Consider the following 26,671-nt stretch of genomic DNA (forward strand, 5'->3'; position numbering starts at 1 on the left):
TACGCTCTGCATTCTCTCATAGCAGGTCAGGGGCTCTCAGAAAGCCAGAAAATCAGACTGTCTGTCATTGATTCAATTTTCTCCTTATCCCCACAGAAAATCATTTAAAAAGGGGAAAAGTTGCTTTGAAAAACTCCTGCTTTGCTTTCTTTAAAAGCAAAGAACACAAAGTTCTTGTGTACAGAAGAAAACCACCAAAGGCAAGGGAGAAGAGCAACTTATTCCTGATTTTTTCCAGATCAATGGCACAGAGTGATTCCATAAATTGGACACAACAATTCCATGTTAGCTCCTTGTTCAGCACATAACTGGACCCTGCTAACAGCCCTATTTGTTCTGCAGGCTCCCAGAAAAATGACAGCATTTGCATATTTTAATTAATAATGGCTGGAAGAACATGAAGCCATAAACGCCTCCCAGGCATGCAATAAACTCTGAGGTTTATTTACAAATTAATGCAGTGGAGATCATTTAATATTGCATTAATCTCAAATGTTGTTAATTAAAACACCAGTCAAGACCAGCCGGGTGCATTAGAAAATAAATAAGGGGATAAGAAAGAAATAAAGCTCTCCATCATCAGCATAAGAAACTTTAATGGACAAGAAAAAAGTGAATTTTATTTTTCCAAAGTCTAAAGGGCAAATTTAAAGCAGCTACATTTGCATTGTTACTCACCCTAATGTTAGGCAGATCTTCAGATTTGATAATTTGGGAATACTTGAAAAGTTTTGCTGGCTCTCTACAGGATTTTGTAACCCTCCTGCTGTATGCAGAACAACCAAATTATTACTAAGAGAGAGCCATAAAAGCATAATTTCTAAACCTGCACCAGCCCAAACACTGATTGGATTGATGAGACACAGGAAAAGAGACATCAGTGTGAAAATTTACACATGAAAACACTTCTGCAGTATTTGAGACCTGATAATATTCTATATCATCATTGATATATTCTATATCATCATTCTATATCATCAATGGAACACATTGATGATGTAATGGTAATAAATGGTAATAAAACCCAAACCAAGGTGCCTAACAGGGAACTTTGTGTTGCCTGGAAAAGGCAGCACAGGATTTCAGAAGTTTAAATATTCAGTTAATGAATGTTTAAAATATCCTGGTGGATTTTACACAGGAGGGAATAAAGGAAGATGAAAACAGAAATATGCTGCCCACAGGAGGAGTCCTTTAATCCAGTTGGAGGTTTTAATGCAGGATAAGGGAGCTGGACTTGGCCTTGGGTTGGAGGGATCATTCAAGCCCACCCAGTGCCACCCCTGCCATGGCAGGGACACCTTCCACTGTCCCAGGCTGCTCCAGCCTGGCCTTGGGCACTGCCAGGGATGCAGGGGCAGCCCCAGCTGCTCTGGGCACCCTGTGCCAGGGCCTGCCCACCCTGCCAGGGAACAATTCCTCGTTCCCAATATCCCATCCAGCCCTGCCCTCTGGCACTGGGAGTCATTCCCTGTGTGCTGGCACTCCAGACCCTTGTAAGAAGACCCTCTCCATCTTCACATTTCAGGTTGAGGACTACCAGATCTACAAGAGATACAGTCCTGGACTAACCACCAAAGCTAAAGCCAAGCATATTTGGGATTTAACAATTAAATATTTTTCATAAAATGCAGGATAACTGAGGCTGGAAAATGCCTGCCAGCCCATGGAGTGCCAGCTGTGCCCAGTGCCCACCTTGTCCCCAGCCCAGAGCCCTGAGTGCCACCTCCAGCCCTTGCTGGGACACCTGCAGGGCTGGGCACTGCAAAGCTCCCTGGGCAGCCCCTGCCAAGGCCTGAGCACCCTTTGCATGCAGAAATTGCTGCTGCTGTCCAAGCTGAGCCTGCCCTGGCCCAGCTTGAGGCCCTTTGCCCTTGTCCTGTCCCTGTTCCCTGGCAGCACAGCCCGGCCCCCCCTGGCTGTCCCCTCCTGGCAGGGAGTTGTGCAGAGCCACAAGGGCCCCCTGAGCCTCCTTTGCTCCAGGCTCAGCCCCTGCCCAGCTCCCTCAGCCCCTCCTGGGGCTCCAGCCCCTGCCCTGGACACGCTCCAGCCCCTCCAGGTCCTTCCTGGATTGGGGACCAGAACTGGACACAGCCCTGGGGGTCCCTGAGCAGGGCCAGTCCAGAATGGGCTGCTTGGGGTTTTGTGAAACATTAAAGCAAATTATTCCATTGGAGCTTCACTTTCCAATCACATTTAAATCCCATCAAATCCTTCAATATTAAAACCTGCCAACAGTTTTTTTTTTCTGCCTCCAAAGATCCCTCAGGCCACAGATTCCAGCACCTGTCAAGGAAACACAAATGTTTCTGTTTCTCATCAAGTTCCTGGCTCCTGTTCCTCTTTGGGGCTTCCAACCCCAAGTGTCTCTCACCAGGGAGGAGAAGGCTCCTGAACAGCCTGGCCCTTCACACTCCTCCCTCCCTGCAGGCACCACAGATGTGCCAGGAGTTAATTGGCAGCACTGAGCTAAATTAGTCATCCTCCCTCAGCACAGGTGACTGTCTGAGCTTAACCAGCCAGAATAATCCCAGCCTTTCAGCAGGAAACCATTTTAGCAGGAGTTTTCCCATCCACCTGCTCCAGTGAGTTAATTAGAGCTCCTTTATTTCACTGCTGCTAAACACAGCATTAAGTAAGTTTCTGATCCTTTAAAAAAAAACCTCAATAAAGAGTTGCCATTCATTTCCCTATTTTTTACAGCTGGTTTTGAGGCAGAAAACAATGCAGTAGATAAGAAACAGTAAATAAGCCAGGAGAGAACTGATTTTTTAACTATAAGTGCAGCAAGGGGGGTCTGGTCCTGGTGCATGAGGATGAGGGATGCTCCTGCTGCTGGACCTGGCCAGGAGCTGGTGCATGATCCCTGATCCCAGGGCACAAGGTCCCACTAATCCTGGGCCTGGCAGCACTGGGATCTCTGCTCCCTCTCAGCCTGTTGTTACACACACCAAGGGGTAGAAATATCTTCAGGCATTTTTCAAAAATGACAGGCTAGGGAAAGCAATTGCTCAAAATCTTACTTAAATTCCCCATGAATGAGGTGCTGAAGCTCTGATCAGAATCCTCTGATCTGTTGGCAAATACAGAGAGACACTCTAACATAATAAATTACATTCCTTTCAAGTTCCCAGTCACTCATAGAATTTTTTCTAATATAACTATCATAGAATCCCAGAATGGTTTAGATTGGAAGGGACCTTGAAAATCAACTCATTCCACTCCCTGCTATGGGCAGGGACACCTTCCATTATCCCAGGCTGCTCCAAATCCCATCCACCCTGGCCTTGGACACTTCCAGGGATGCAGGGGCAGCCCCAGCTTCTCTGAGCAGTGCCATTTGCAGCCTACAGCATCTTTTACAATATTTAAATCAAACAAAGAAGTAATAGAAACAGCCAAGTGAGCCCTTTTCCTCTGCAGTCCATGTAAAAGGGGCTGCTGATGAAAATGAAACTATTTTCAATCCTTTTGAAGTGCCCCTTTTCCCCCCTGGATGTAAGGAATGGCTTGTGCAAGGCATGACACAGAGGGCAGGAAGGTGGAGAGGGTTTCAGCAGCCTCAGGGTGTGCCAGGGTGTGGGAATCCTTAAAATCAGAGGGTTTTGGGAAAGCTGCAGAAGGCAGGCCTCAGAGACAGCAGAACTGTGATCAGAGCCAAGCAGCAGCCATGAGATTGGTCACCAGAAAAATTATGAAAAATGTAAAAAAGTACGGAGAAATAGAACAATGGTCTGTGTATTAATGCTTGTCTAGAATAACTCCCTAAGCTACAGAAAAGTTTATCTAGAGAGATGTTAGGAAGTTCTAAGATTAATAATGGAGCTCTGTGCATTGTGTTTGAAGGCTCACAAGCAGGTATTGTATTCAAAATAAGCAAGCATTGTTTAACCAAAGGTTTAACCAAAGGTGCTTATGGTGGTTGGATAGAACTGCTGTCAATGTGCTTTTGCTTTGTGTGATTGGTCAAAAAACTTTTAAAGTGAGTTGTAACATGAAGTTGTTGGTCTGCTGCCTGGGATGTGAGCTGGTGGCATCTTCCCATTGTCATATCCATGGAATGAGACTGATGGTGGAAAATCAAACAGCTCAAGGCACGTTCCCCAGCAGTCCTGTCCCATTTGTGATTTGTACAGAGCCCCTCAGCCAGGGAAGCCCCCCTGATTACCTGGAGTCTGTGATTTGTACAGAGCCCCTCAGCCAGGGAAGCCCCCCTGATTACCTGGAGTCTGTGATTTGTACAGAGCCCCCATCCAGTGATCCCAGGGAAGCCGCCCTGTGTACCTGGAGTAGAATAACTCCCTAAGCTACAGAAAAGTTTGTCTAGCAAGATATTAGGGAGTTTTAAGATTAATAATGGAGCTCTGTGCATTGTGTTTGAAGGCTTACAAGCAGGTATTGTATTCAAAATAAGCAAGCATTGTTTAACCAAAGGTACCTGTGCTCATGGTGGTTGGATAGAACTGCTGTCAATGTGCTTTTGCTTTGTGTGATTGGTCAAACAACTTTTAAAGTGAGTTGTAACATGAAGTTGTTGGTCTGCTGCCTGGGATGTGAGCTGATGGCATCTTCCCATTGTCATAACCATGGAATGAGACTGATGCTGGAAAATAAAACAGCTCAAGGCACGTTCCCAGCAAGCCCCATCCTGTTTGTGATTTGTACAGAGCCCCCATCCAGTGATCCCAGGGAAGCCCCCCTGTGTACCTGGAGTCTGTGATTTGTACAGAGCCCCCCATCCAGGGAAGGCCCCTGTGTACCTGGAGTCTGTGATTTGCACAGAGCCCCCATCCAGGGAAGGCCCCTGTGTACCTGCAGGTTCAGGAGAACAGCGCCGATCCTCATGGCCTCGCTGACTTCCAGGCTGTACATCAGCTGTGGGAAGCGTGGGGGGCTCTGGTTGTTGGGAGGCAGCACCTCGATGTAAACAGTGGTGATGGAGCTCCTGCAGTGCAAGGGGAAAAAAAACAGTTAAAACCAGTCAGAATCAATAAATCCAATCCACAAGGCAACCCACAGTGGTTGATTTACACATTGTGTGTTCTCGAGCTCTAACAGCCTCCCTTTGCTCCTCTAAAAGCTTCAGGACATATTTTTCCTTCTGGATCAAAAGGAAAGCAGGCTGCCACATCCACAGCATCACTGTGTGGGTTAGAAGAGACCTCCAAGATCATTGAGCCCAACCCAGCCCCAACCCCTCAGCTAAACCCTGGCACCCAGTGCCACATCCAGGCTGGTTTTAAACACATCCAGGGATGGTGACTCCACCACCTCCCCAGGCAGAACATTCCAGAACTTTATCACCCTTTCTGTAAAAAACTTTTTCCTAATATCCATCCTATATTTCCCTTGGGCCAGCTTGAGGCTGTGTCCTCTGGTTCTGTCAGTGCTGCCTGGAGAAAGAGCCCAGCCCCAGCTGAGCACAGGCACCTTCCAGGAGCTGTGGAGGAACTCTGAACAGGAAGAAAAGCTCAATAATTTCCCCCAAAGCAGCCCAAAGTGGTGTAAATTCAAAAACAGAGCAGTGAGATATCAGTGCATGCTCCACAAACAAACAGCTCCAGATGTGCTGGGTCCTCTGCAGGAGCAGCTCAAACTGCAGGCTGGGAACTGCTCCTGCCACACACAACAGCCACCCCTGGAGCATCCCAGCTGGCAGCCAGCTTGGAAAAGAGGGAGCAGGGAATGCTGGCAGAGAGGGAAATGCTGGGAGAAGTGGAGCACACAACTCTGCTGCCATGCTGTGGGTCAGTAACCCCCATGTCAGAGCAATAAATCCCATTTCAGAGCAGTGGCAATGCAGGAGGCTGCAAACCCTTGAGCTGCACTGGATCCCTGTCCCAGACAGACTGCACACAGCATTCCAGATGGAATATTGAAGGGTTTTTGGGACACTGACACTGAGGACCCTGCACAGACCATCCTGTAAACCCACTTGATATCCCACAGCCTCAACTTGAGAAAGGGAGCCAGGAGTCCCCCTGGAGATGGGAGATTAAAAATCTGACTTTAAAGGATCTTCTCTTGCCTCTCTCCCTCCTGGATGTCAGCACAGCATCCCCACCCCAGAACAAACTCCTGAGAAGAGCAAGTGCTGTGCTGCAGGTGTAGCTTTTCCCCTCATAAATCCTTGGATTTGTGTTGATAAATCTCAGGGTTTAGAGCTGCAGGAAAGAAAACAAAGGGATTTGTCCCAGTTTTCTGAAGGTGGGACAGGAAGAGGGAGAGAGAAGAAAATCATGAACCCAAAGAGCTGCTTCTTGCAGGGCTAGCAAACTCCAGAGCTTTTTTAGAGGGTCCTACCCAAAATTACCAGACATGTATTATTGAAACAGCTGCTGTACTAGCTGAGACAACTCATTGAATATGAAAACAACACATTACTGATAATATTCTTTACTAGCTGCCCAAAACTGTGGCTGAGCAGAGTCACCACTGTGCTGTTGGTGTTTCCCACTGCCCTTTCCCATCAGGTTTTGGAGGTCTGGATCATGGATGGAGCTGGGCAGAGCAATGCCAGGGCTGTGAGGAACTGTTGGAGACTGTCCCACACCCCCTGGCCATGCTCCAGGATAACAAACTGCTCTCCAGAAGGGCAGATCACACCCCCAGGGAAGGGATTCTGCCCCTCAGGGCACATCCTCACACACAGTGACAGGATTCACTGCCAGGACACAGGGAATGGCTCCCAGTGCCAGAGGGCAGGGCTGGATGGGACATTGGGAATGAGGAATTGTTCCCTGGCAGGGTGGGCAGGCCCTGGCACAGGGTGCCCAGAGCAGCTGGGGCTGCCCCTGCATCCCTGGCAGTGCCCAAGGCCAGGCTGGAGCAGCCTGGGACAGTGGAAGGTGTCCCTGCCATGGGACTGGATGGGCTTTAAGGACTCTCCCAGCCCAAACCATTCTGGGATTCTAGGAATAGGAAGCAAATTTTCTTCAAATATTTAAGGCAAAACCACAGAAGCAAAGCACTAACAGTCTGCAAACTAAAAGCACTCTAATATGAAATGGCTTTTTTTGCAATTCCAATCCATTTTTTTTATTAACACCTTGCATTTTTTCCCCCTGTGTCTTTTGTGTGGGTTATAGCCCAGTTAAGGAGCTGGCAAATTCTCCTTTGGCATGGGAAGGGGAAGGAGATGGAGCTGAGGCAAGCACTGCAGCTGGTGTTTGCAAGTGAATACCCAGAGACCAGCACAGCCTTTGGGAAGTGCAGAGAGCTCCCAAAACAGTCCAGCATGGAAAAACAGCTTTTGTGCCCCACCAGCTGATGGAAAGTCAACTGCATCCCCATCTCTGCTTAAATCATCTCCACATGGAATCATGGAATGGTTTGGGTTGGAAAGGACCTTAAACTCACCCAGTGCCACCCCTGCCACAGCAGGGACACCTTCCACTGTCCCAGGCTGCTCCAAGCCCCATCCAGCCTGGCCTTGGGCACTGCCAGGGATCCAGGGGCAGCCCCAGCTGCTGTGGGCAATTATAAAATCCAGGATGAATGGATTTCCATCCATGTGAACCAACCTATCTTGACTGGCTCCAGCAGAACCCTGTATCACCAAGTGATATGAATCCCATGTCCAGGAATCCGAGGGACTGTGAAAAGTTTAAAGTCTGACCTGAAACTCTTGAATTTTACAAATGTTGTTAATTTTTTTTTCCAAAACCAGAAATTGTTGTGCTTCAATATAGAAGTGGACTGTGCAGGGAAGGGGTGAATTCTCCAGCCCTGGAAGGTTTCTAGAAACAGCTGGATGTGGCACTTGCTGTGGTTTAGTTGACAAGGCTGAATTTGATGATCTTGGGGGTCTTTTCCCACCTCAACAATTCCATGATATCTCAATAACTTACATGAATAATTATAATTAATAATACTCAAACCCCAAATCTCAGCTGGGACACAGCCACTCACCAACATTTTTAAATGTCATTCCATGAAAAAAACCCCAACAAACCTATACAGAATTCCCAATTCCAATTTAAATTTGTGTTCACAAAGGCTGCAGAGCTACAGTTCCTGAGCCAGGTTCAGTGGCTGGGTTTTGCTTTGTGCATAAGCAAGGGGGAGACTGAAATCCAGCCACTTTCCAGGTGACTTTGGTTATCCTGGCAGAGCTTTCCACTTCTTATTTGCCTTGAAGGCATTTTCAGAGGAGGAAGCCCAGGCTCCCAACATCCATCCTCAGAAATACATGTGTTTAGGCAACACAAAGATTTCTCCAGCACAAAAGGAGCTGATGGCAATCAGAGCTGTAGTGTGGAGACACACCATGGGGATCTCAGACTCTCTGAAGGGGAATTACTGATTTTTGGCCTTCTCTCTGAAGCACTACAGAAAATAATTGCATAATTGTCCTCAGTCTTCTCCTCAGCAGTACCAGCAGCCTGCTGCCAGCTCGAGAGGGTTTATCAAAAAAGCAAGCAGGAGGAAAAAAAGAGTGAAATTCAGCCCAGGGACTGCTACCAGATGTTAATTTTATGAACAACTTAACAAGTTGAATGGATAGTAATTATAAAATATGTGCACAACAGCACGAGCTGCTTTCTTGGAGACACGACAGAAGCAGCAGGTCCTGAGGAAAATCCAATTACTGAAATCCTACTCTTGTATTTTATTTCCTTCCTAAATTTCCCATTTGAAGGAGAGGTTTTCACGTTACAGCTGTGGGAGGTTTGGATGCTGGAACCTCCTGTTCCTCCCTTCATGCTCTTTGGACAAGGCGGTTGCACATTATCAATACCAGGCTCAGGATACAAGAGATATTTTTTGTTCCCTCCACACCTTCATGAAATGACATTTTTGCACATTTAGAACACCAACTCCACTCAAACAGGTAAGCAGGCCTTGATACTTTGCTGGTTTTTGAACATATAGATCACAGAATGGTTTGGGTAAAAAAGGACCTTAAAGATGATGATGCTCCCCTCCCTGCCTAAATCCTAAATTTGCAGTCTGCTCTTTTTCAGCTGGGGTACAATAGAGATAATTTTGCCCTTAGGAATTTCAGTCTTAGTGGGGACACTGCATACCCTACACCTGGAGAGGCTCTCCAGCTCAGCCACACCATTCTTTGGGATCCTTTTTGCATCTTCTGAACAAAAACCATCTCCCTTCTCACTTGCTTTCTTCTTTCCACCCCTTCACCTCAATGAATGTACAGACATGCACAGTGACAGCACAACTGGGAACTTTTAAACAGCAGACCAAGGCATGCAAATGAAATCATGAAAACCCAGTGCTGTAAGGGACACATCATTAAGGACCACAAATATCAGTGATATTTTTGCCCAGCGTCCGGGAGGAATGATGAGGAGGACACCATTGATATCAGAAGGCTAATTAATACCTTTATAATTAATTAATTTATAATTAATTACTTGATTAGGCTATATTATTCTATACTGTATTATATTACATCTAAACTGAATCTGCCGTGCACTCAACTGCACAATGTCACCATGATATTTCCTGAAAAATCCCTTCACCAGGGTTTCTTCTCCTGGGAAGTTGGGAAGCCTCAGAAAAGAATGAAAACAATAATTATCTGATTGCTTTGGACTGTGGTCTGGAGATTGTTTACCAGCAGGTGCATCTTTGATTGTTTCTATGTGAATTGTTTTAACTTAATGACCAATCACAGCCAGCTGTATCAGACTCTGAGTCAGTCAGGACCTTTCATTATCATTCTTGTTAAGCTTTCTGATGTATCCTTTTTCTTTCTTTAGTATAGTTTTAGTTTAGTGTTCTTTTTTATAATATAAGTACATAAAATAACAAATCAGCCCTCTGAGAACATGGAGTCAAACTCTCATCTCTCACCTTGTCCTGATGACCCTCACAACCATCACACACAACATCTCCTGACTGTCAGCCAACAGTCCTGACACACACACACTTGGCCCTGACACACCAAGGAAACAAAACACTATCACTCTGGGTAAAAAATCTCCATATTGCATTCCACTTTTGTACAATCACAGGCACAGCAAATGAATTGTTTTGATCATTTTTTTTCTGCTTCTCCCAGGTTCAGAGCATGTGGTCTGGAGATCATTTACCAACAGTGCATCTTTGATTGGTTCCATGTGAATTGTTTTTAATTAATGACCAATCACCATCAACTGTGTCAGACTCTGAGTCTGTCATGAGCTTTCATTATCTTTCTTGTTAAACCTTCTGATGTATCCTCTTCCTTTAGTACAGTTTAGTATAGCATTTTTTTAATATAATATATTAAAACAATAAATCAGCCTTCTGAGAACATGGAGTCAAATTCTCATCTCTCACCTCATCCTGGGGACCTCACAAACACCACACACAACATCTCCTGACTGTCAGCCTACAGTCTTGACCCACACACATACACACTTGGCCCTGATAGGCCAAGGAAACAAAACACCAACACGTTGGGTGAACAATCTCCATATTTGGAGACCATCTCCATTCTAGTTTGGCAAAACACAGGCACAGCAAATGAGATAAGAATTGTTTTGATCATTCTTTTCTCCGCTTCTCCCAGGCTGAGAGAATGCGAACCCCACACACAAAGGGCAAGAATTCTACTGCGTGTGCCACTTTTCCAGAACAGAGGCGTGGACTAGAGAACATGGGAGTGTGGCCCAGGCGTTATGGCTGAGCTGCTGGAGTAATGAGGGGGTGCATTAATTACCTTCTCTGTGCAAGGGGGGCACAGTCAGATGCTCGGACAGTGAGGGCGTAGGAGCGCCCCACGGCCAGCAGCACCCCCGGAGCGATGGTGATCAGGCCCGTGTGCTCGTTGATGATGAAGTCCCCCTGAGCCCCAGCCAGGATTTCATACACTATCTGCCCATTGGCTCCCTCATCTGCATCCACGGCCGTCAGCTGCAAGGCAAAAAGCACAGGGTCAGCAGGGGAAGGTGATTCCAGAGGAGCTCGGACATCTGGAACGCGCACAGGAATTTCTAACAAAGATACAGCTGAAATGTACAGTAGTAAGCGTTTCTAACAAAGATACAATTCTAATTTCTAAATTCTAATTTCTAACAATTCCAGTTTCTAACAAAGAGACAGCTAACAATTCCACAGGCTCTGGGAAGGTGATTCTGGAGGAGGAGAGGGGAGCTCGGACGTCTGGAACGCGCACAGGAATTTCTAACAAAGATACAGCTGAAATGTACAGTAATAGGTGTAAAAACATCATGATGCAGAGAAAAACTCCTTGCTAAAGACTGCAAGACAATTATTTTAAGATACAAATAAAGAAACTTATTTAGACCAAGCTTATTCCCTGTGGGTTGGAATATATAAGACTTTCTCATGTGAGAAGAAGACATTTTTTGTCTTCTTTGACAACTTTTTGTCTTTCAATAGTAATGAGAGGTTTGTATTTATTTACTTCCCATCCTTCTCTCCACTTTTCCAGGTGACAGCCCTGGTAGTGCCAGGAAGTCTCACGTCCAGGCCTGGCATTCCAAGACCTCCTCGTGCAGAGCTGGGGAGCAATGTTTGTGCTCATATGCACCTATGGCTGTGGCAGCCAAGGGGAAGGAAAATGGCAGCTGTTCCCATATGGATACACACCTGGAATCATGGAATCATTCAGGTGGGAAAAGCCCTCTAAGGTGGTCAAGTCCAACTGTTAACCCAGCACTGCCAATGCCATCACTAACCCATGTTCCCAAGTGCCACGTTGTCTTTAAATCCCTTGAGAAAAATCTAAATCCTGGTATTAGACCAAATTCTAATGGTGACCATAATGAAATGAGGGGTTGCTTCTCTCCCCCCTGGGAAAGGCAGTAGATTTGTCCTGTTTCTGTAGTGAGCCATGCTAAATCAAACACACACTCATCCAGGAATTAGAGCTCAGGGAATATATTTGCTTTTAGTCAATCATGGAAAAAAATCCCAGAGTGGTTTTGGTTGGAAGGGACCTTAGAGTTCATCCCATTCCACCCCCTGTCGTGGGCAGGGACACCTTGCCCTATCCCAGGTTGTTCCAAGCCCTGTTCAACCTGGCCTTGCTGTCCCCTCCTCCTTTAGGAGTTATTTTGCTGATACACAGGTTCCTCAGCTGTCTTTTCATTCTGTAGGACAACACTCCCTCAAACAGCACAAGGAATGACATAAAGTGGTCTGAGCAGCACTGGAACATCTAGCAGGTCACAGCACCCAGCTGTGCATCCAGCTGGCAGTGGAACTTACAGGGAATGATGGCACCATGGTGTCCTCTGCTGCTCCCAGCTCCAGGCAAGCAGTGGGAGGTGGGGAATGGGAAAGGGCACCAGCAAAGCTTTCCTGGGATGTCCAAAATAATCCCAGCCTCAGGAAGGATCCCTGCAGGGATCCCAATGTGAGGATGAAAATTCAAAGGTCTCTGCCTTGGCTTTCCTGACACAAACACTCCTGCCCTGGGGCAGCAGGGATGGAGGAGGGGAATGCTGGATGTCAGCAGTGATGGAAAACCTCAGCACCCACTGTGAGGCCAAAGGCAGGATCAACAGCCAGTCCCTGAGGCAAGGCCAGCCAGACAGCAGCCTCAGCTTCTGCCTCTGGGCCCTTGTCACCTTGTGACACCTGGAGTCAGGGACAGGAGCTCCCTGATGGCCCTGCCATGCTGTGATGGAAAATCATCTACTGAACAGTGCAGCACGACATCAACTTCAGCAGCTCACAGCCTCCCACAGCACTGCCCAAGGCTGGCAAAGCAGCACTCAAAACTGCCAAACCACCACCTACAACTGCCAAACCAGCACCCCAAACTACCAAATCACCACCTAAAGCTGCCAACCATCACCTAGAACTGCCACCACCAGCCAAAACTGCCAAAGAACACCTTAAGGTGCCAAAACACCACCTACAGCTGCAAAACACCACTCAAAACTGCCACAACACCACCTACAGCTGCAAACCATCACTCAAAGCTGCCAAAACACCACCTACAGCTGCAAACCACCACCCCAAACTGCCAAACCACCACCCAAAACTACCAAACCACCACCCACAGCTGCAAACCACCACCCACAGCTGCAAACCACCACCCAAAACTACCAAACCACCACCCAAAACTACCAAACCACCACCCAAAACTGCCAAACCACCACCCACAGCTGCAAACCACCACCCAAAACTGCCAAACCACCACCCACAGCTGCAAACCACCACCCAAAACTACCAAACCACCACCCAAAACTGCCAAACCACCACCCACAGCTGCAAACCACCACCCAAAACTACCAAACCACCACCCAAAACTGCCAAACCACCACCCACAGCTGCAAACCACCACCCACAGCTGCAAACCACCACCCAAAACTGCCAAACCACCACCCACAGCTGCAAACCACCACCCACAGCTGCAAACCACCACCCAAAACTGCCAAACCACCACCCCAAACTGCCAAACCACCACCCCAAACTGCCAAACCACCACCCAAAACTGCCAAACCACCACCTACAACTGCCAAACCAGCACCCCAAACTACCAAATCACCACCCCAAACTGCCAAACCACCTTTGCCCAAGGATGTCTGAAGATTCAGAACAGCAGAAACCAAACCTGGCCAGTAAAACAAGAGTAAACCCCAAAGCTGCAATATCTGAATAAATCCCATTTGCACACAACTCTGAGCACCAAGGGGAGGATGTGAATTCATGGAATCACAGAATGGTTTGGGTTGGAAAGGACCTTGAAGCTCATCCAGTTCCGTGGGCAGGAACACTGTCCACTAGACCAGGCTGCTCAGAGACCCATCCAGCCTGCCTTGGACACCTCCAGGGAAAAACTCAGGGTTTCTACTGGCTTCTAAGATCTTGAATCCTTGATCCTTCATGCACAAAGGCTCAGTGAAATACAAAATTTCATTTAGAAAGTCATAAATATTCTGCAAACCAAGAACTAAGCCCACAATAGCTTTAAAAACAAATCTTAATTCATCTCCTACAGCATTTTGGGACACATTGCATAGTGATAAATGCTTAAAATGCCCCAAAAATCATGGAACAGAGGCCATCTCCTCTTAAAAATTTAAAAAACAAATTAATATTTGTGTGTGTGTTTTTTTTTTTTTTAAATCTACCTCATTCTCTTATTCTCTTAGGAATTCTGAAGGAATCCATGCTATGAAAACTGCAATTTAATCACTCCTTCTATAGCTTCTATACATACCTGGGTGTGTTAATTAACCTTGCAGAGAATAATTATCTACCCAACTGACAGAGCTGTAAAAACCTTGTCTGCTGAACTTCAAAAGTAACACATACACACACACAAAAAAAAAAAAAGATAAAGCCTTTATGCAAAATACAGGGTCCTGAGGATTTAATGGCAGGATTTGGAACCAGGCCAGTTTTTACTGGGACGACATGAAAAAGGAAAATTAATTGACTACACAAGCACAGAGATTTAGGAGGTTAATTAAACCTACAAATGCTTGGAAAGATAAGTAATTTGAAAAACATTTTGGGGGCAAAACCAAGAATCAAACCTGGGATTAAATAGAATTAAGGTTTAGCTGCTGCCATAATACATGATTCCAGAAATCCCATCTCCAGCTGTCCCAGCCCGATAGAGCTCCATAGTTAACAAGATTTAAGAAACAGGGGCTAAAATGCAAAGGGAGAAGAACAAAACAATGTTTCATTTACTCTGCTGAGAAATTTTCATCCAGCAGGAGCAGCTCCATTGCATCAACATTTAATGTACTAAAAGTTTGGCAAAATAGGTGTGGATTCTGCTGCAGCAAGAAGTGGTTTTCTTGGGAGGAAAAGGAGATTTGGAGTGGTTTTGTTGGGAGGAAAAGGAGAGTTAGGAGTGGTTTTCTTGGGAGGAAAAGGAGGTTTGGGAATGGTTTTCTTGGGAGGAAAAGGAGACTTAGGAGTGGATTCCTTGAGAGGAGAAGGAGGTTTAGGAGGGTAGCCTTAAGCTTACAAAGACATCTTGGATATGATATAAAACCTGCTCAGACTCAGTTCATTACTGGAGGAAACTGGGTTTCAATGTTTGACTTGGAACCTGCTCAGAGCAACATTTGGGGTCACCTGGCCCTGGACAGATAAAGTGATGACCAACATTCCCAGCAGCTTTCACCAGACTCAGTGTGATGGAAAAATTCCAGGAATTTATGGAGATATTCCTGAGCTTGAGTCAACCCCACATAATGATCTCTGAGTAGGTTAAAATATTTTTTCATTATCTCCTCCAGGCATTCCATCAAGCCTCAATCCATTATTTTTTCCTTGACTGTGCAGGGACGTTGGCTGAGCAATGCAAACAAAGCCCAGTTTTGTTTTCTCTCTCTGCTAATCAGGTTTGCTTTGGAGATGGGAATTAATTACCTGATGGGCAGAAGGCAAAAGGTTGCAAATAAACACATAAATAAAAGATGAGGTGGGGTTTGGAGACGACTTCTGTGAGGATTGCTTTAGGGAAACATTCAGGAGTGGTCAGGCATGGAACAGGTCACAGCCCCAGGGCTGCTCAAGGAGAGTTTGGACAACATTCCCAGGGGTGCACAGGGTGGGATTGTTGGGGAGCCTGGGCAGGGCCAGGGGTTGGAGCCCCTGCAATGGCAATGTAATGCCATTAATTACATTTAAGGCCAGTTCACAAGTTTTCCTCTAAAGACCAAACACAAAAAATCTCCTCATGGGCCAAGATGGATCCACGACCCCTGTGGGTCCCTTCCAGCTGCGGATATTCCATGATCTTAAGATTTCCACTAAACTGTCCTGCTCTTTTATGGCACAATGCACATTTAAGAGTTGTAAATCAAGAACTTGGGCTAAGCTAGGGGATGACCTTAAAAATTAGTTTGTACTGGTGCTATCAGACAAAATTGTTTCAGTGGGGAACAGGGCACTGATCCCCTGTGAATTTTATTCTCCATTTCTCATCAGGGAATGATTTAATTATTCTTGGAAGAGAGCCCTTGAACCTGAGTCATGCCACTGCACTAGGAAATGAGGGAGAAATTAGGATATGTGGATAATTTGAGGTAGGATGTAGGGAGAGCAAAACTGGGATTTTTCAGCCTAGGGAAGCGAAGCTTCAGAGTGACCAAATTGTGACCTTCCAGGACCTGAAGGAGCTACAGAGACTCTGTACAAAGGATGGAGGGACAGGACCCAGGGAATGGCTTCCCACTGCTAGAGGGCAGGGCTGGATGGGACATTGGGAATGAGGAATTGTTCCCTGGCAGGGTGGGCAGGCCCTGGCACAGGGTGCCCAGAGCAGCTGGGGCTGCCCCTGCATCCCTGGCAGTGCCCAAGGCCAGGCTGGAGCAGCCTGGGACAGGGGAAGATGTCCCTGCCCATGGGATGAGGTGACACTGGACGGGATTTAAGGTCCCTTCCCACCCAAACTATTCCATGATTCCATTAACTACATTTAAGGCCAGTCCACAAGTTTTCCTCTAAAGACAAAACACAAAAAAATCTCCTCATGGGCCAAGATTTAGGTGAATAATACTTTTTGCCACCCTCTGTCCCTTCCCAGCTCTCTCATTTTCCTGCTCAATATTCCTTATTCCCTGCATCCTGAATATAAAAATGAGAGATGGCCAAAGAAAAAGAGTGGATTTAAATTATTGAGATGAAATTTTGTTGCACCGCTGCTGCAAACTCCACCCATCAACGTGCAACTCATTTCAATATCTGAGTCACAGCAGTGAAAAAATGGGAAACTGGGCAGAAAAATATAATAACATAAAAAAGATGGAATTAAGTACTTTACTAGGTTTACTGCTAATAATCTTTCTACTGACAGTTATAATTTACCACATTTAACTGTTTTAAAGTACAGATTTCTCAGTTGAGAAACTCTCAGGGAACACAATAAAATACCTATGAAAAGAGAAGGAAAAATGAGAAATTTTCAGGCTGAAAGGAACAAAACACAAAGAGATTTAAACTTAACTCTTCACAACCAAGGCCTGAAACAATTTCCCAAGTACTGAGGAGACAACTGAAATAAAAATAAAACCTGTTTTTGTCACTTCTCTGAAAGGCAACAGGGAAAGAAGGAAAAGTCCTTTGTGTAGCCATCGAGGCAGAAAGGAAAAAATGGGGGGAAAAACTGAATTCTGCTTGTAATGAATATATTTTCCTGCTATTTGTGGTTATTTTCAAGCAGAACTTAAAAAATTTTAAATTTTCTTTCTTTTTTAAGAGTGTACCAGACAGCAAACACAAGCAACTTAAAAGCTATTATGTTTTGGGGCTATTGTCAGGAGTAAAATCAAAACAATGTCCCACAAAATGAGGCAGCAAGAAAGCACAAACTGGGGCTATTTGTCCATTTTATTTGTACATTTTCCTGCAACTGACTCCGGGAAAAAAATGTAAGAGATGTAAGAATATTACCTTAAGGATAATAAAACCAAGTGGCTGAAAATCATTCTGATTATTACAGATGGTTATGAGACTGTCCAGACACTCTGAGGTCACTGTTCTTTTTCTAACCTGCTTTTCTCTGATCAGACAGAGTGGTTTTATGAACTGGTTTTGCTCTGGGAGCTATCAGAGATGAGAATCCTCTCCCAGCAGAGGATCCAGACCCCAGGAGGGAGGGTGGGGTAAAAGGTGACTTTGCTCCTCATGGAGACAATAAAATGAGCAGCCCTCAAAATCACTGTGTCAGGGTTCAAAAAATGGGAAAGAAAAGTCAGTTTGACCTTTGAGAAAGTCTTTATAAAGCCTTTACATATATGAAGTGTGTATATATATCAATATATATATATAGGTATTTTATACCTAAAGATTGAGCAACCTACCAAAGAGTGCAGCTGCCCAAAATCCTGATCAGGGAATCATGGTTTGGGTGGGAAGAAAACTTAAATCCCATCCATTCCCACCCCTGCCATGGCAGAGACACCTTCCACTGTCCCAGGCTGCTCCAGCCTGGCCTTGGGCACTGCCAGGGATGCAGGGGCAGCCCCAGCTGCTCTGGGCACCCTGTGCCAGGGCCTGCCCACCCTGCCAGGGAACAATTCCTCATTCCCAATGTCCCATCCAGCCCTGCCCTCTGGCACTGGGAAGCCATTCCCCATTGTCACTCCATCCCTTGGAAAAGTCTCTCTCCATGTTTCTTGCAGCTCCTTCAGGCTCCAGTTTGGTGACCCCAGAGCTTCTCCTCTCCAGGTGAGCAGCCCCAGCTGTGCCAGCCTTTCCTCCCAGCAGAGCTGCTCCATCCCTCTGCCCATCCTGGTGCCTGCCCTGGGCTCTCTGCAGCAGCTCCAGGTCCCCCCTGTGCTGGCCCCTCTTTATTTCTGGCATCATCACCAATCCTCTGAAATCCTAAGAACTGACCCTTAGATTTGGTTGCTTTGTTTTTTTGTTTGGTTTTTTTTTTTTTTTTTTTTTTAAGGTGGGTAATGGAGAAACTCAGATCATCTGGTAATGTGGGATGAGTTGAAAAACAACTCCTCTCCCAAACCAGCCAGAATTTTCTACCTTCCCCCTCTGACCAGATTATGAACTCAGAAAACCTGCAAGTGTCCATGTACTGACTGTGCAGACAGAAGCATGGATTTGGGACAATCTCACCCTTGTAATTTAAATTTTTAGCAGAGGTGAGTTAAAGGCCCAACTTCCCCATTATTCCTTTCCCAAATAACCTGTCCAGGCCCAATTTTCCTAAGAAATGTGTCCTCCTGCTCTTTGAAAGCCTCCAGGCCTGGAATACGTTTGCAGCTGCAAGACCAGGACGTGTTTGAGGAGCTGGAGAGCAGCACCTTCCCTCTGAGCACAGAAACACTTCAGCAGTTTCCAACAACCCCAGGAGCTGCTCTGCTTCATCCCAGGTACCATTAACACACTTCAGGCAGCTCAGAGCACCCTCAAGGCCAACCTTGAGTAGAAAACGTTCTTTTTCCCCAGCAGAAATCTCATTTAGCAACATTTTCTGCCTCATGCTCCCTGGCTCTTTCAGGACAACAGTATTTTCTGTTGTGTTCCCACCCAGCCTTGTGCAGCATCTTAAGGAATTTAACTATGCTTCAATTTTTTCTCTTTCCCTCAAATTTTGCTGGAAATGCCCCTGTGGCTGTCCCTGATGGGGACACTCATGGCCCAAACTGATGAAGGGACAAAACACCACAAAGAAGAGCTGAAGATGTAAAGGCACAAGTACAGCTCAAGAGGGACAGAAAATGCCATTTTCTGAACCATCTCCTCATCACTGCTACACTCAATTCCTGATTACTGTTCAGAAAATGGTATTTTATACTCAAGTCAGCTGATTAATTTTATTTTCCCAATATTTCCACTGTCTTCAATCACTCTGGGAAGCCACCAATGGCATCTTGTCTGTTCATCCATCTGGAGTGGCAGCACTCAGAGCAGGGCTGAGATCTTGGAAGAATTACACAAAAAGAGCCTTTTCCCTTTAATTTCAGTGTCACCAGGATTCACCTCCAGTCCTGCACTAAAACATAAATCAGTGCTGCCAAAATTTAATTGAAACTGCTTCTCTCTGGGCCTGTGTTCAACCCATTTTTCATTGCTCATTTACTCTACAAACAAACTTGTAAAAACCAGCAGGTTTTCTGGCATGGGAAAACATTCCTGGTTATGTCCTACTCCACTGCTTACCTGTTTTCCCAAAATGTTTTATCTCCATGTCCTGCTAATAAAGGAGAATTTTCTTTTTCTTCTGAGATTTTTCAGCTGAAAATTGTTTTTGTGGAACCTCAGAGGAAGCTGCTGAGCTGCAGCTCTACAGCTAGAACAGGCCTGACATTTAGTATTAGCAATTTTGAATAGATATTTAATTAATTAAGTGGATGCAGACACCCAAACTTCGTTTCTACCTGGTTTCAGTGCATTTCCAATTGAGATGAATGAGACCATGCACTGCTAACAAAAAGTGAGTTACCAAAGGTAATAAAAGCCCTGAAATTACCTTTATAACACCTTCTCCAGGCTGCATATCCGTATAGATCTTGACACTGTAGGAAATGTTGGAGAAGGTTGGGGAATTGTCATTTGCATCGATCACCACGATGTTGACAGTGACTGGGACACTCTCCTGGACTCCATCAGAAGCTGTCATCTTCAGAAGGACAGAAAAAACAGGACAGGAATGTATTTTAATGGTGTGTTCTCAATACAATTCCAAGAGAAATCCAATCCCAACAGGAGAAAAGACAGCCTAACAACCCAAAATCAGCATTTTGTTTCTCTCTGCATTTACAGTTACAGGAGGATTCAGCATGTGCGAGACTCAGGGCAAAAACAAAGCAAACACATCCAAACCTTTCCAGTACAGAAGTGAGAGGGAATAACTTGGAATTTCCCAGGGATGGGGCTGGGATTGGAGCTGTTGAGTTCATGGGGTTTCACCTGGGTATCACCACACCCAGGAGCTCTGTTAAAGCTGATGCCTCAGGTTTAGCTTTTATATTTTTCAGATTCTGTGCTGCTTTAGTGTGTGGGTCTGAGCTTCACATTGAGGGATGGTGAGCTCTGTGCACAGAGCAGGGAGACAAAACAATTCCTGCTCCAGCTGGGCACCAAGGACAACTGATCCAAATCTCAGGCCCAAGAGCACAAACAACGTGGGCTGGAGAGAGAAAAACAAGCAGGATGAGACTTCATAACCTAAAGCTGGAATGGGACAATGAACTGCAAGATGCAAATGGAGCAGAACTGATCACAGTGACAGACCCCGTGACCAGGTGTCCATTTTGGGACCATTTTGGTTCATCCTGGGTGCAGCCCTGGCTGGGCTCTTGTGCTGCCCAAGGTGGATCCATGGAGGCTTTTTAATAAATCCCTGCTTTACTCTTTAGCTCTGTTCTAGATCAGCCTTCTCAAGGCATTAGGCCTCCCAGACAACATTTTGAGGTGGAAATTACAGAGCTGGGGGCTCTTCTTATTCTACAGAGGAAATCTGAGCTCTTCCTTCCATTGAAAATGGACAGAAAATAGGGAGGCACGGACTGGGAACCCCTGCAGAAGAACTGGGTTTACCCACAGCCCATTTCCAAATCCCTGTGGGGCTGTAAAGGGGTTCACCCACAACCTGAGGGAATATTAAATCCATTTCAGCTTTTTTCCCCTTCTTTATTTATTATTTTGTCTAAAAATACTGCTGGCTGTGCTTTCTGTCCATCTATTTTTTTTTAATTTGGGCCAAAAAAAATGCAAAATCCCAAGACAAGGCTCATGTTCCTGGCTCCAGTGAAAAGGCAATAAGAAAAGCAAGGCTGAGAATAAAAAAGAGGGCTCAGGTGCTGCTGTGGGATGAGGAGCAAGCACCAATCCTGGGGCCATGGAGAAGGTGCTGGCAGGGGAATCTAAAATGCTGCTCTCAACCAACTCATCCTTCACTGCACTCCCTTTTCTGGGTGATAAGCACTGTGCTGACTGGATAAGAGAGATTAAGCATTCCATTTTTGTGGGGGCAAAACCCCAGACAACATCCTTAAGGCAGGGTAGTATTTTGTTAACAAAGCAGAAGGCAGAGGATTTTATTTACTTGTAGCTCTATGGATGCAGAGTTTGTTTTGTAGCAAACTATATTTTAACATCATATTGCAATATCTATATTATAATATTAATAAGAAATTAATAATAAATTGCTTATTAATATTAATTAATTATAGAATTGATTATAATTATATATAATTAATTATTAGAATGATAATTATATAGAATTAATTATAATTGTTATTAACTATAATTAATGGTTAATTAATGACAAATAATGAATTACATTATCTATTATATAGTTATTGTAATATATTTTAATGTTTTGCAGCAGTTATACTGTAAAGAAGAGCCTTGAGTTGATCAGCATAGAATCATAAATTCCTTTAGGTTGGGGAAGATCTCCAAGACTGAGTCCAACCCTTTCAGTGAAGACATTTTTCCTAATATCCAACCTAAAGCTCTGGATACCAGTCCAAGTGACAGAAATTATGCATTGTTTTCTTGTATTTTCCTTCCATTTGTGTTTCTATTAATATCTGACCTTGCTGCTTTATGTCTGAGCAAGATTTTTGTGTCAGGAATCATCATTTTCCATTTGCAAAAAAATAAAAAATACGGCGCTGACGTCTGATGGAAATTTACACCCTACAGATAACAATTGCCACTATAACGAGCAGACCTTTCAATTTTGCTCTGAATCTTGGATATAAACAGCTTTTGGAAGTGAGAGAGTTGTATTCTTTGAACTTACAGAGAAGGTGTAGAGCTGCTGGACCTCCCTGTCCACGGGCTGCAGCAGGGTGAGGTAGCGGGTGATGCCACTCTGGGTCACAGTGAAAAACGTGGTGTAGTCGTTCAGGAAGAGATGGAGCTGTGGATCCTTGGTCTTTCAACAATATCAAGGGGGAAAAAGAGCATTTTGTTATCAATTCAGAGGGATATTAAACATCTAATTAAGTCTCCAACTCGCTGCAAGTGCTTGTTTTAGTTGAAACCTAAATAAGCACAAATGCTGTGACTAAAAATCTAAAAAACTGTAAAATAAAAAGGTAAAAAAAACCCTCACTGCTGGCCTAAAAATCTAATCTTCTTGATGGAAAATGTATTAAAAACTACTGGAGTAAGAAAATCCAGTTGTAAACAAATACCTGTATGGTATGCTGGTTTTAAATGTATGTCTTTTTTCCCCCCCATTAAACAGGATTTTTTAAGCCAGACTAAACTTAATATAAGAAACCAGATTCAAGCATTTATCTTGATATTAAAACCCAAAAGAAGCTGAACTTGATTAACAGAGCAATAAAACAGCTGGGTTAGTGCACTGAAGAAAGAGAATGACATGTGAAGTATTTCAGGAAACAGAGGTAGCTCAGGGGTTCTCTTTAGGTGCCAGAAAGAATCAAAAAAAACTGATGCAGAATTAAGAATCTCTCAGTTGATGGGGAGAAAACATCATAAATGAACTGAAAAGTAATATTTTAAGGTAAAAAGCCTTGTAAATTTACTCATAGCTTCTTGAGTACTTGGGTCACTCCTGATTTCCACCTTTTTTGAGGTGTTTTTGAGTTATTTAACTCTACATGACTTAAATTTTCAAACAAAATGCATTTCTTTTTGTTGCCCACAGTATTCCAACAACTTTCCTGTTGGAATTGTATGGACAACTATTTTTCCACAATCTGGTTGATTTAACCTGACTTCCTGCTGCTCTTGCTCGTGAGTTAGAGAATTTGTTTCTGTTGGTAGGGGAATGCAAACTCCAGGAAAATGCAAAAGGCTGGGGGACAAGTCCTATAAAAAGTGTTTTAAATTGCCCCCAGGAATGTGGAGGTGAGAAATCAGAGGAGTGGTCCCAGCCATGACAGAAAATCCAGCATTTCACCAGCTGCTTTCCAAGGTCATTCCACAAATCCCAGCCCTACAGAGAAGGCCATAGGGAGAACCATCTGAATCCCAGGAACAATCCCAAAAGGAGAAAAGCTGAATTCAGCAAAAAATCCCCACAGGAGCATTACTTCTCTGAACTCTTTCTGAATCCAAAGCTCTTCTGGAATGCCACTTCTATCAATGGCATTCCTGGAGGATTAAAACCCTTGGGAGCACAGGACAGGTCCCCAGCCAACCCTGACCTGCACCAGGTGGCACCAGGACAGAGAGAAACTGCTTGAAATAAGCCCAAATAAACCCCCCAAACAGCAAATATTCCATGATTGAAATGAGAAAACATTCCAGGAAGCCATGGGAAAGAATTATCCGAGTGTTCCACACCAGTGGCTCCTCAGTGCCCAAAGCTGCAACTGCAGCTCCCAGGAAAATGAAAATTCAGTTTACAGCCAGCAAGGCAAACAGCAGCCTCTTCATTCCAAGAAAACTTAGGGAAGGTAATTGCCCATAATTGCTCACTTTGTAGACATTACAAAGCCCGTTAAGAATTTAATTTACAAAACCCCTAGTTAGTGTTGCAGTTCTTGCTTTCGTGTCCTTTTGAACACTAATAAACAGCACTTCTTTCCTAATTTATTCCTGAAAAAAAACCAATGATGGAGATCCCAAACCCTCCTGGAGTACTGTGTCCTATTCCTTTGCTATCTTTTTCTTAGAAATGTTCTCCTAATATGGAAGGTAATTGCCTTTACAGCAATCAATGCCTATTTTACCACCTTCCAGGCATGTCAGAGCCACAGAGCAATTTATTCCCTTCATCTGGAAAAGCATTGTTATGCTTGGACATTATTACCAGGGATATTTGACATTATTGTCAGGGATCTGGGACATTATTATCCCATTTTATGCTGCCTGAAAAGCCAGCTTGGCTTAACTGAACATTTCATGTGAGAGAGAACAGCCCCAGCTACACTGCCAACACAATTTTCAATAATTTATTTTTTAAATAATTTTATTTTGCAGCGTGGAATTCAGCGTTGTAATTTCTGGTGACATTACTGGGTCATGGAGACAAGGCTGATCTCTGATAAATTGTTTAATGTGGAATTTTAAGTACAAAATTATCGCAGTCCACAAAAGAGTTCACATGCAACCTGCAAAGAGCATTTCAAGCACACAGTTCAAACCTGAGGTATTTTTGAATTTAAAAAAGCACTTTTATAATACTCAGGATGTCTCTGAAGATTTGTAATAATTTAATGAACATTAAGCAACCACAATGTATGACTTTATGCCCTAAATTGGGTCCAATGTGTTTAAAGGGCTCTTTGCAGGCTTCACAAACCAAGAGACAGTCCCAGCCTCAAACAGCAGCAGGGCAGGGAGAAATGAGGGAGGAAAGAAAGGAAGAAATCACACAATTAAACCCAAAAAAGGTGTTTTGCACACATAACACCCAATACCTACAGGGAAGGCACCTGGTGGGACCTACAAAGGAAAACACAAAATGAACACTTGAGGAAGCACAAGCCTGGGACTGAGGGACAGCAGAGCATTTGGGGGATTCATGGTTACAGACAAAAATAACCCAACAAAATGAGACACACAAAATGCTGCACCCAATAAACAAAGCCTGGGCTTGAGTGTGTTCTGCTTGAAAAAAAATCTCTGGAGAAACTCCTGCATGGATGTGGATGTTCCACTCCTGCTGCTCCTCAAATCCCACCAGGGTTTGGATACAACTCTGCCCAAAGCAAAGAGTTCTCTAAAACTGATGAAGATGAAACCAAAATTATTGGGGATAATAATGAGACTGAGCAGCCAGGGGTGTCACAGACACATTTTATGAAAAATCCTTTCCTTAGGATTTTTTCTCCTGAAAAACAGAGAGGCCTCAGGAACAAAATGCAAACAATGATTTTCTGCTGCTGTGGAATGCAACAGGTGCATCTGGGATTGGTTCATGTGGTTGTTTCTAATTAATGGCCAATCACAGTCCAGCTGGCTCAGACTCTCTGTCTGAGACACAAGCCTTTGTTATCATTCTTTCTTTTTCTATTCTTAGCCAGCCTTCTGATGAAATCCTTGCTTCTATTCTTTTAGTATAGTTTTAATATAATATATACCATAAAATAATAAATCAAGCCTTCTGAAACATGGAGTCAACATTCTCATCTCTTCCCTCATCCTCAGACCCCTGTGAACACCATCACACAGGGGCATTTATTCTCTGTGTGTTTCAACAATCCCACAAGTTTTTGGACAGGATCAATTTGGCTGTGAAGTTCTCCAGGGCAGCCAGAACGAGTTCCAAGAGTACCCAAACTGCTCAGACTTCCTAATTTACAGCACAGACTCATCCCCTAAAAGCTGCAGTGGCAACAGAGACACTTTGATGACACAGCTGATTTTTCCAACATGTTCAAGTGGAGAATGATCAGCACTGAAATGCCCAAGAAAAAATTGTTTTGTTGGAAAGCTCTTTCCAGCATCTGTCCTTCTTTTTTCTGGGTGAAAGGAGAAAAATCTTTCCCCATGTTCACCTGGAGAATGTGAGATCCAGAGCCTTACAGAGGGGAAGCAGGGGAAATTCTGTGATCACAGCACAAAATGATGTGGATTTGTTGGAATGAGTCCAGAGGAGGCCATGGAGGGGCTGGAGCCCCTCTGCCCTGGGGTGCTCACCTGGAGAGGAGAAGGCTCCAGGGAGGGCTCAGAGCCCCTTGCAGGGCCTAAAGGGGCTCCAGGAGAGCTGGAGAGGGACTGGGGACAAGGGATGGAGGGACAGGACACAGGGAATGGGTTCAAAATGACAGAGGGCAGGAATGGATGGGATATTGGGAATGAGGAATTGTTCCCTGGCAGTGTCAGGAGGCAGAAAACATGAGATAGTCATCCTGAAATAATCAAGGAAGACACACAGTGCTACAAGAGCAATTCAGTGTTAGTATTTCTAGTGTCCCTTGAGTGTAAAGATAAAAAAAATTTTTAACCCCTATCTTTATAAATCCTAAAGGAACGAAAGCAGCTTTTTGTCTTTGCCTTGATCTTCTGTTTGTTTTAATAATTATATTAATGGTCTGTTTAGTTCTGGGAAGGATATTTCCTGAGTTATTACAACTGTTGGGAATGTCACAGCAGGACTGCCCAAGGGCAGCAGAACTGTTTCCTTGAGAGAGCACTGACTGCAAAACAATTGCAAACAAAAACTGAGAGTGAAAGAAGCAATCAGGCAAATATCAGAGAAAAATACTTTGGTATTTAAAATGCTTCAGTTTTCCTGGTTAAAAACAAAACTATGCTTTTTCCTTCTATATTTATATTATTGAAAATTCATAACCTGCTCGTGTAGCTGCATTTAAAACTTATTTTATCC

The 26,671-nt window shown here is 44.4% G+C and overlaps 1 protein-coding gene across 3 annotated transcripts in view; it reads right to left on the bottom strand.

Moving 5' to 3' along the window:
- Positions 1–26,671, bottom strand: part of PCDH15 (protocadherin related 15) — a 642,625-nt gene that overhangs the window by 120,791 nt on the left and 495,163 nt on the right. For all 3 annotated transcript variants that reach the window (XM_071438580.1, XM_071438579.1, XM_071438578.1), the window contains 4 exons: positions 22,163–22,297; positions 19,880–20,029; positions 10,670–10,863; positions 4,813–4,945 (listed from right to left, as the gene is read on the bottom strand). In XM_071438580.1, the coding sequence (XP_071294681.1) occupies positions 4,813–4,945; positions 10,670–10,863; positions 19,880–20,029; positions 22,163–22,297 (612 nt within the window). The remainder of the gene's footprint in view (positions 1–4,812; positions 4,946–10,669; positions 10,864–19,879; positions 20,030–22,162; positions 22,298–26,671) is intronic.

This window comes from Agelaius tricolor, unplaced genomic scaffold (assembly GCF_023055355.1).
Source record: "Agelaius tricolor isolate 1412-34295 unplaced genomic scaffold, bAgeTri1.0.p SCAF_13, whole genome shotgun sequence".
Taxonomy (NCBI): domain Eukaryota; kingdom Metazoa; phylum Chordata; class Aves; order Passeriformes; family Icteridae; genus Agelaius; species Agelaius tricolor.